General features: G+C 33.7%; 1 protein-coding gene and 1 long non-coding RNA gene across 6 annotated transcripts; both read right to left on the bottom strand.

The window, feature by feature from the left end:
• Positions 1–931: 931 nt before the first annotated feature.
• Positions 932–2,677, bottom strand: LOC145167847 (uncharacterized). Of its 3 annotated transcripts, none has more exons than XR_013741477.1 (4): positions 2,448–2,677; positions 2,174–2,242; positions 1,389–1,503; positions 932–1,257 (listed from the first exon to the last, which is right to left on the bottom strand). It is a non-coding gene; the product is annotated as an uncharacterized LOC145167847 (long non-coding RNA). The 3 variants fall into 3 exon arrangements; XR_013741478.1 differs by having other exon boundaries at positions 1,389–1,481; positions 2,448–2,666; XR_013741476.1 differs by having other exon boundaries at positions 2,174–2,676.
• Positions 2,678–5,493: 2,816 nt separating this feature from the next.
• On the bottom strand, positions 5,494–9,660 carry LOC145167846 (glutamate--tRNA ligase, cytoplasmic-like). 3 transcript variants are annotated; one of them, XM_079087103.1, is made up of 4 exons: positions 9,341–9,660; positions 7,158–8,122; positions 6,187–6,654; positions 5,494–6,043 (listed from the first exon to the last, which is right to left on the bottom strand). In XM_079087103.1, exons 2-4 carry the CDS (start codon positions 8,118–8,120, stop codon positions 5,828–5,830), a joined length of 1,647 nt encoding a protein of 548 aa, XP_078943229.1. In that variant the 5' UTR covers positions 8,121–8,122; positions 9,341–9,660; the 3' UTR covers positions 5,494–5,827. The 3 variants fall into 3 exon arrangements, with proteins under 3 accessions (XP_078943229.1, XP_078943228.1, XP_078943231.1); XM_079087102.1 differs by lacking the exon at positions 9,341–9,660 and adding an exon at positions 8,203–9,254; XM_079087105.1 differs by lacking the exon at positions 9,341–9,660 and adding an exon at positions 8,226–9,254.
• Between the last annotated feature and the right edge of the window lie 1,064 nt (positions 9,661–10,724).

Raw genomic sequence — 10,724 nt, 5'->3', positions numbered from 1 at the left:
TCTCAGCACCATATCTAAAGGATGTCTAGGTTAGAGAAGAAGAAGAAGCGAACATTGACAATTTTTGAATGGATAAAGGGTTCAAATCAGATAGTGGGGCGGTGATTTAATGAGATTTAGGGCACTCAATGATATCAAATTGAATGTAATCCTATTTTAAGGTGTAACTCCATGCAATTTAAAAGATCAGAAGGGCATATTAGGTAAATTCCCTATAAAAATTTATTGGTCGGAAGAGATGTCATGTGGCAATGACTCTTTTATTAGAATAGGAAGAAGAAGATGCTCCTCAAATATTCACATACAGATTCACAGGGCCTCAAAGCCTACTTAGAGATGTCATGTGGCAATGACTCTTTTATTAGAATAGGAAGAGGAAGATGCTCCTCAAATATTCACATACAGATTCATAGGGCCTCAAAGCCTACTTACTTAACTGACAAAGGCTTGATTGACAAGTGCGACGAGTAGATGAAGATTCTACAAAAGTCTACAAATAAGTAAGGCTAAGGGGAGTGGTAACACTCTTAGCACCTTTCCACATCAGTTTTTTGGTTGCCACCTCATTTTTTTCCATTTAACACCTAAGGTTAGCAATTGGTAAGGAGTGGTAACACTCCTAACACTTCATTTTTTTCTAATTTAATTAAATTACTTTATTTTAATAAACAAACATTTTTTATGCATGAATATTAAAGAAATTTTAGTTTTTTAAACCACAAACATTTAATATAATATAAATTAAATTTTATTTTTTTCTTTAAGATATTACTAAACCATTTTACAAAATATGAAAACAAGATGCATACCTCTAACAGGAAGGAAGAAGTGAACACAACATAACATGAAGGAAGAAGTGAACAGGACAAAACAAAACAGGGTGTGAATCAATTAACTTGATTCTATGAATACGCCACACAAACAAGGCAAAGAAATCAAAGTAGGACTTTAACACATTAACAGGGATCAATTCACTTGATTCCTTTATGAGACAAAGGTTAGTTGTGCAGAAGAAATTTGGGAATCTACTTTGGCTCCAACTATCTTATTCAACAAAGACCGTAAAAACTTAATTAAAAATGTCAAACAACCATACCCTATTTATACTAAACTAATTAGAATCCTAAACTTACTCAAAACCTTAAATTAGGAAAGTTTTCCCAAAATACCCCTGGGACCAAAACTGTCCCCGTTTCTGAATTAACCCAACAGGTTGTTCTCTTTCGGTGGAGAAATACACCATATTGATGAGAGAACCTGGTAAGAGCAAGTTTTCGCGAATAAGTTGATGTAAATTGAGGAAAAAAAAGAAAAATCGAAGAAAAAAAAGAAAAAGAAAAATCGAACAGAATCATTCAACTGCAATGAAAATCGGGAGAACTAATTACCTCCGATATCAAGAGCTAAATGCGAAACTTCATCTACCGGTGAATTCGCCAATGTTGCTGCCTCAATTTTATCGCCTTCCATCGTTGTTGTTCCTAAAACACTCACAAACACAGGCTGAAAATTTAATTAAAATGTGTTGATTTTTTAAATGCATGAAAGTATAGTTTTCTATGGTTTTTATATGCACAAAAGTGCAGTTTTCTAGTGCATAAAAATGCAGTTTTTAAGGGAAAATGTGATGTTTTAAGTGCAGAAATTTGCAGTGATCTAGATTCTAGTGTTCATGTGGTTACCTTAAGCTTGCACACTTTTTAAGTGAAAAACCATAAAGATAGAAATCAGAGTTATAATACAATATTATTATCCCTAATAAAACTTCCAAACCAAATGAGTAATCAACATCTAAAAATGATAATACAGTTGAGCATAGCCAAAACGTAGAGAAAGGTAATAATTCTTTAAATTACTTTTTAGGTATCAAATTGTAAGCATTTTCTCAAAAGGACCTACCAAAACTTCTTTGATAAAACAAATTAGTCGTTTTCATCCAATCTACAAGCTCAAAATGATAATCAGAATTAATTTTAATTCTTTTCAATTTCTAGGTCTGTCGCAAATCCATATAGAAAGTTTAACCACATAAATAGTGACAAAGCGTACTTAAAGCAAAATATCAAAGCCCCAAATTTAAAAGATGAACTATCGTGCAAAATCAATGTGAAAACGAGAGAAATAAAATAATGAAGCTCAAATTTGTTAATAATCAGAGCAAAGAGGAACAAACCGAAACAGGCTGCAAACATCTCGGCTGCTTCAATGGTGGAAATTCCATCACAAGCCTCCAGAAATTACCCTGCCAAGATACGATAAGTCTCAAACTTCGCCCGATTACTCAGACAACGAAAAATTCTTCATCATCGCCTCTAATTTAGGGTTTGGGTGTTTAGGGCTGGATGCAGTTTCTTGATTTTGATTGTTCGAATAACATGATCAAAACGAAACCGATAGATTTTATCAGTTTAAGAAAAGAAAAAAGAAACACAAAGAATCAAACATACATCGTCTCCACCAATAAGCTTCCATCCTCACCCTCTCTCTCTTCTCGCCAAAATGGTAACGAGGATAGGATAGCGACCCCTAGCGAGCGCTAGGGGGTGTTCATGGCTCGCTAGCAAGCTTAGCGAGTGGGCTTAACATCCCCACTCCGCTTAGCCTAAGTGAAGACTTGACTTACGTGCTCGGCTCAATCAAGAAAAAGTTATAAAGTCGAGTCTATTGAATGGTGGCAGAGGGAGCGAAGATCTAATAGTCATAAGATAAAATTGTGCAAAGGATACACAACCATAAGGCACTGTTGTCCTTTTTTTTATTCGTATTAGGAGTAGCTGTAACTTAGTCATTCGATTGTACTCAGATCAAACATGGCAATGTGTGTTAGTGTGCCCCCTAAGACTTACTTCTTGAGGACTAATCTACATTCTCAACTGATGGAAATCATTCAGAGATTTGTACCCTAATTTGTTTCATTTAAATGGGTTATACGTTGAGTAATGTGTCGATTAATATGTCAACTAAGCATGAAATATGCCAATAAAGCAACCCGTTACTATAAGATGATTTGTACAAAGGCCTTACTTCCATGTTATTTTTTGTACAGGCCAAATTTGAATGATGTTTTTTGAACATATATAAAACTTAGTTACCTTCGTAAGACATTTTCCCGATCGGGTAATATAAACATGTAGCTTATACCCATAATAATACATAACAATAGTACCATATTCCCATGCAAATAGGGTTAGGGGAGGTAGGATGGTCGGCAGCCCCAACCATGGGGAAGTGAGACTGCTTTCGTAGAAAACCTCCGACAAAAAGTTCAAAATGAAGAGGAAAATACAGATACAAATGCAAAAAGAATATGAAATAAAATAAAAATTGTTAAGGTGTGTCCATCCGAAATGATCTTTGCATAAGATCCTTGTATATAGAATGTCATCTCGCAATACGTATACCGATGAAGCATAATACAAATAAAGCCATGTTTTGGATAAAACAAAGAAGTAGAAAGATATATTCGATAAATTTTAATTCATATAATTATAAGTTGGGGCTAACCCACTTGACTAATATGGTGTATAATAAGGTGTTTCTAACAAAGAAGTCATTGGTACATATACTAACTTGCCGTTCTAAAAGAATTTACTTTTATATAATTCATCAAGTTAACCATTGATATTCTTGTAGGCGCATGAGAAAAAAGTTATTGGTTTGAAGTTTACCATTGCATTATATATACACGTAAACACACAAATATAATATATTTATAAAGAAGTGCTCAAGTTGGGGTTATCTTTCATAATGATTATTTATGTAAAAACTACGAAAAAGATGCTTATCACATGAGTTTGAATAAAATATTTGAACTTGTTTAATTAAGCGGTCTAACTGACACATGCAATTAAATGGGTAAGGTCAGGGTTTAGAATTTCAACTTTAAGTGGGTAAGGTTAGGGTTTAGAATTTTAACTTGAATATGACTCTAAAATGAATCGTTTATTTATATTCAAGTTTTTTGAATTTTTTAGATATTCAAGTTTTTTGAATTCTTTAAGTGAGTCATTTGGTAATGTCCAAACCATTTGGTTGTCAAGGTCAAGACTTCATGGTGTTCTTTAAAAGGAAAAATGGATGAAAACACCCATAGGCTCAATCAAATCAACAACACATGGTGTTCTTTAAAAGGGTTTATAAATCTCATAAATCATTATTTTCGGAATCAAATTCAAAGTATTATTGATGATGATCTACCAAGAAGATTTTAATTTAATTACATGACATCTAGATAAAACAAAACCATCATTAGGTGTTAAGCTGATATGTTATTATTTCGGCCCTGACTTTATTTAACATGTTGGGTTGGATTGGAAAACTCTCAATCCGTTTAACTAGACAACTCGTGTGGGTTATAGTTTTCAACATGTTACCCTAATAAATAGGTTGAACTCAAACTTAACTTAGCCTAACTCATTGTTACCCTTAATCATAACACATCATATTTTAAGGGAAGGAAATTATTAATCCCATTTGGAATAAGTATGAGATCGACATGCATTTTTTAGGAAAGGGAGGGGGAATTTATTTATGATTTATATGATTGTACACTATAACCTTATAAAACATAAATTGTTGTGTATTTAAAAAAACTGTTGTATACGAATCAACTCTCATTCGATGACCCGGTGGCAAAGTTAATAGAATTAAAATGGCTATTCTTGATTAAAGCCTTAAATGAGTATCATTTAGGTCAATGTTTTGAAAACTGGACCGGTCATCTTACCGGTTCGCAAGACCAAAGATCTAAAAACTGGATTACGTCATTATTACATCATAGTTATATATAATTATAACAAATACACTATATAAAAAACATGTAAAATTAAAATACCAATAAAATTTAAATAAAAAACTTATGTTCCATTATCACCTTTTACTTTATAATAGAGGAGAAACAAAAAAGTATTGTAAAATAGCCATTAATGATTAATAACTAATTAAAAATAATACTAATATAATTAGAAAAATAAGAAAGAAATGAAAGAGATGTATTGAATGTAGTATTTTTTGTGGGAAAAAAGTCACACTTTGCTTAGAAACCGTTGAACTACAATCCCAGGTTGGAACCTTAACCTCTTACGGTTGTCGAGAGATCTCAATCTACTACATCTACTCCCGGTGTAAACTGGATTTAGTCATAAAAAATTAGTTTTTACATATTGAGCTGGTTTTTTGTTGGTTATATCCGGTTTTTACCGGTTCATTAACAAGTGGTTTTTGGGTATAATAAACCGTTATCAAGGCCGATCCGGTTTTCAAAACTATGATTTAGACACATTTAATGGTATGAATTGTATGTTGCAGCTCTCACTCGGTTATGCAAACTAAAAGAAGGAATATTCATGGAAAGTTCCTCGTATATAACATCAAGCAACATCGGCAATACGTTCTTTAATTACCCATTCAATTTTCAGTTCTTCATCAACTGAAGTACTAACAAGATGAATGTTCCCTTATTTGGGTGTGCACAAATGACAAATGACAAAATCATCAAACAATAACCAAACAAAGTATAAATAAATAGTGCATGAAATAATATTTACAGAGAATAATCCGAACAAAAAATCTCACATCTGACCCCGCAACGCGGGGTTACTCACCTAGTATATATATTAAAGTTATGAAAAGTTTTAACAGAGACATTTTAGCCAATTTTGGTCCCTTAAATTACATTTCCGGTCCCTCTATTTTTATTTGTGTGTCACTTTGTTAATTCTGCATTGCTTCTTTCTATTGTGGTTTATTTTTTGTTAGTGTGTCAAATCTATTACCTTCCGCCCCCCGCAACGCGGGGGGAACTTTCTAGTTATTATTATTATTATTATTATTTGGTTGCAGTTTGCCTGCCATCTGGAATAGCAAAGAGAACAATCGGGTTTGAAGGAGTTATGAAAGGAACATCGCATCTGAAGTAGCCTTTCCTCTCCAACTGCAATATGTCTCCACGCTTCAGTCTTCTCATATTTGAATCCCCAACACCCCCAATCTCTTTCTTTGTATCCCTGTTCAACACTGGAATAAAATCCTCTTTTTTTTTCATCTGCATCAAAAACACATAATTAATTAATTAATTATAAGTCAGTTCCACATTTTCAGTCATGATAATGATAAGGGGCATTTATGTCTTTTCACACACACACACACACAAGATATGGATATGCTACTATTTATCAATTATGATACCGTCTTTTTCGTGATTAGGTATCCAAAGTCCACAAGAGTTAGAGGAACAAGCTCAGTAGTGTCAGGCAACCACGTGAGTTTCAGTTTTGTGGTCTTAAACGATCCCTCAAGATGCAAAACCCCAATTAATTCGGTCACATTTCCGTTTTTGTCCTTGTTGATCTCTTTAACAATCGCATTTCCCCAGTCCATTAACGTAATTTCGTCGTTAGGCAATATGGCCTTGGCATCGGCTTGTTCTATCCAAATATTTTTGGTAAAAGTGGTGGTTTTATCCCCTGCAGCAGCGTATTTCTTGTGCTTTGGTATGACACGCACAAATGGCTTGTGGGGCCCATCTAATAAAGTCAACAAGACACGGTTCTCTTCAAGGATTGCAGTGTGTCTGGGGCAAACAGGGTCGATCATTTTTTTGTTAATGCTCCAGAGTTTGTCCGATTCCATAACATTCAGATTCATTGATGCTCCCTGTGAAAAAAGAATATTAAGATTTTGTTGTTATTTTTAGAAAATGAAAACATAAGTTAACTGAAATCATCAAATTTTGTTAAAAAAAGTTGTATTGCAAATTTCCATTCCATTCAATGATTAAGGGGTGAAAATTTAACAAAACAGAAGGAATCGGAATCGGAATCGGAATCACGTTGTTTAGGATTGGTCCATTCCATTCCAACACGAAACAAACATTCCATTCCATTCCTTCTCAATTCCATCATAAAAAAAAAAACTACCCAAGAGAATGATATGCCATCTCGGGTTTCACCTTTAACTTTTTTAATTTTTCAAAAGCATAAACTCCAACATAAATTAATTGCTGTTATTATTGAACAACTGAACTGCATTGCTATTATGTTATGTGAAAAGTAATGTAAATATGTTACTATTATGAGAAGAAACATAAAAGTACATTGCGATTATAGGTAAAAAAAATATAAACTAACTTGCTAATTTAGATTGTAGAATATACTTACTTGTTCAAGTATAAAGTGTATCAAAGCCTGAATTTGTAAACCTCTGCGCACAATTCCTTGGACAGTTGGAAAACGCGCATCATCCCATCCATCAACCTTGTTATTTTCAACAAACCAAAGCAAATTCCGTTTACTTAAAACTGTATAAACCATATTCAACCTGCTAAACTCATATATATGAACTTTCCTAAGCCCCATATCCTCTTGAATCCTTGAATACTGAGGATTTCTATCATGATACTCACTGGATCTCAACATGTGTGTAATCCCTTCAATAGAATCAACAACAGGACATGCAAAATCATACGTCGGATATATTTTATACTTTGATCCGATTCGGTGATGTGGAATCGGATTACACCGATAGTAAGTCGGGTCCCGCATTGATCCATTGTTATCGGTCATGTCCAACTTACCACGTAAGCAACATTTCAGTCCCTTTTCTGTTCCGAGAATCATGTCATTCCATAGTTTGAGGTTTTCATCGACACTCTGATTCCGACATTTTGATTCTATTTTCTTGTCTCGCTCGTGTTTCATTTGTTCTTTGGGGGTGTAGTCGACGTATGCTTTCCCTTCTTTAATAAACTTTTCAGCCATTTCCATGAGATTCGGAAAGTAATCGGAAGTATACGTGATTTTTTCGAACTTGATTCCTAAAGTCCCGATGTCTATTAGAATATTATCAACAAATTCGTTGCTTTCTTTTGCAGGATTCGTGTCATCAAACCGTAGGATTACTTTCCCGTTGTATTTCTGAGCAAAATATTGGTTTAATAAAGCGGCTTTTGCATGGCCTATGTGGAGATAGCCACTTGGTTCAGGTGCAAATCTCAACAAAACTTTTCCCATTTCAGCATATGGAAGATCCACTTCAGGGCGATTGGAATTAACAATTTCTTTTACATTTGTTGAACAACTGGGCTTTGATGACTCTTTTTTCTTTGAGACAGCAGATTCCATATCTACAAAGAAAAAAGCATTGTTTATCCACCAGAATATATATCATAAATAACTTTATGTACTTGTATATATGTGTATAAACCATAAGGGGATTTAAGACTGAACGGAATGGAGACGTTAAAATCGGTCGCTAGGCTCGCTAAGCTCGTTGAAACACCGCCCCTTAGCAAGCGCTAAGGGACTCACTAAGCCATTCTCGTTACATCCTTGACGAGATGAGAGAGAAAGAAAAGGGAGACTGTGATTGGTAAAAACGATCCAGAATCTTTCCACAAAAACGATCCAGAATCTTTCCACAAAAACGATCAAGAATCTGATTAAATTTCCGGTGATTCAAGGCCCACCGACGACAAGTTCTCAATCTCCGACGATTCAAACCCCATTCAAACAACAGAAACCCAAATCCAAGAAATCTAAATCAAAAAGGAAGTTGCAGGTGGTCGGGGATGGAGAACTCGACGGAGATGGAGACCTCGTTGGTGGGTCTTGAATCATGGAAAATATCATTGTCACAGTGTATCTAAATTTTCTGAAGATGATGAAATCGTTTAGCAATGAGGATGATTTTGAAAAAAAGTTTCTTGAAGAAAACGTTAATTTGAAGAGAGATAAATGAACAGAGAAGTTGTGAGTATGAGAAAAGACTTTTCACAGAAGAATTTTTCAATATTAATTAAAGTTAGGTAGAGGAGTGATTTCTCGGTATCAATTAAAGTTAGGGAGAAAATTAATTGAAATAAATTAAAAAATAAAAATTAGCACCCTTTAAAAAATATAATTTAATTAATTTTGAAAAAGAAAAAAAATAGAGTGTTAGGAATGTTACCACTCCCTATGAAATGTTAATATTTAGATGCTAAGACAAAAAGATGATGTGGCAGGCAAAAAATGATATGGCAAGATGCTAAGAGTGTTACCAAAAAATGATATGGCAAGATGCTAAAAGTGTTACCACTTCCTCTGGCCTAAGAGGAACCAAAAAAAAGTGACTGTTGATGGAGTTTCAAGTAGTATAAGCAGACATGTACACATCTACAACTCTACAAGGGAAAAAAAAGACATGGACGCATCTACAAAAACACAGTTTTTACAAACACGCCATTGGAGTCCAAGAACACAATTTTTACAAAGGATTTGGCCCCAGGGAGTAAAAATTCAAGCAAAAAAACAACCACTATAAGAAGAACAACGACGACAGTAGGAGAAATTGAAGTTCGAACCTTAAAACTTATTTGCTGAAATCGAATGATAGGAGGAGAAATCGAAGATCGAATTTCGATCATCAGATAGATACACGACGGTAAAAGAGGGCGGCGGCGAAGATACTGGTGGTCGGAGGCGGCGAGGGCACTGGCTGACGGAGGTGGCGACGGCACTGTCGGACGGTGACGGCGTAAGGATGGAGTCGATTGAGGGAGGATGGCGTTGCTGAAGACTTTGAGAAAGGACTTTTTTTAAGTTAAAAAGGGAGTCCCAAACACACCCTAAACCTTGTGCACCAAGGTAAAAGAAAGAAGCAAAGGAGAATCGAAGGGATTAATTTCACGTACAAAGCACAAATACGAAATAAAACTGAATAATTGACATCTATTTATATTAAAATCCTATTCTAATACCAATATTAAAAGACAACCGTCTATAATCAAAAGTTTTTTTATAATAAAAGACTACAACTATTAACACGTGGCATGCATTTCCTGCACCCAAGTCAATCTATTTTTCCCGCCTATTTTGCAAAGTGATGTTCCAAAATTGCCCTTATAGTCATTTATCATTACTTGTCTTGTATGTGTATCTCATTCCGTTTTTTTTAGGAATTTAATGAAAGAAATAAATGGTGATTCAACGATATTCCGAAGTTAAAAGATCAAATCATATTCTACCTTGGTTTCCCTAAAAATCTGCATACAAATCTAGAAATTAAATAACATAAATTAAAATCCCTTAACAAATGGATAGATAAATTAGATTTAAAGAATTTATATCTTTATTTCTTAAAGATCGGACCAATATATTATATATTTTTTGGTAACTTGATAAAGATTATAACCGTATATAATCGTCACCAAATCATTTATTGAATATTATATTTTGCGATTTATCATTTTTTATTTTTTCATTTTCAACTTTGTTTTTTCAATTTCATCACCCAAATAACTCAGTGCAGTTGGAATACCAATTTTCCTGTTCCTGAAGTTTAATAGTTCAAGTCCGTGTAATTATTTCCCCTTCATTATGCATTATCTTATCTGTGTAAATATAATCAACACTTTTATACCCCATATTATGAATTATGTTTTATATCAATGTCAATACAATCAACCTTTTATACTTGTGTGTTAGATAAATATTCTAGATTTTTTAAAAGGGTTAATAAAATAACAAGTAAATCTTCTTGGCTTGAGGTTGATGACCATCTTGATGGGTGGTTTGAGATGGTCTATACTGTTTCAGACCTTGATATTTGAGATGGCTATTGGTTATTTATTTATTATTTTTTTTGTAACTATACCAATATACGATCCTACTTATTTTTTTTTGTATCGCATGTATGCATTTCTGTTGTCTTATTTAAAAAAAATCAATTTAAAAAAAAAATCTATA

The sequence above is a fragment of the Lactuca virosa genome, chromosome 3, assembly GCF_052849685.1.
Source record: "Lactuca virosa cultivar CGN04683 chromosome 3, Lactuca_virosa_CGN04683_v6, whole genome shotgun sequence".
NCBI lineage: Eukaryota > Viridiplantae > Streptophyta > Magnoliopsida > Asterales > Asteraceae > Lactuca > Lactuca virosa.
This window is presented reverse-complemented; position numbering and strand designations above follow the sequence as displayed.

Coding starts and splice junctions, on each gene's coding strand:
- LOC145167846 (XM_079087103.1), bottom strand. CDS start 8,120: ATGGAATCTGCTGTCTCAAAGAAAAAAGAGTCATCAAAGCCCAGTTGT. Junction 6,655..7,157: donor TACACTTTATACTTGAACAA/GTAAGTATATTC, acceptor CTTTTTTCACAG/GGAGCATCAATGAATCTGAA. Junction 6,044..6,186: donor ACCTAATCACGAAAAAGACG/GTATCATAATTG, acceptor TTTTTGATGCAG/ATGAAAAAAAAAGAGGATTT.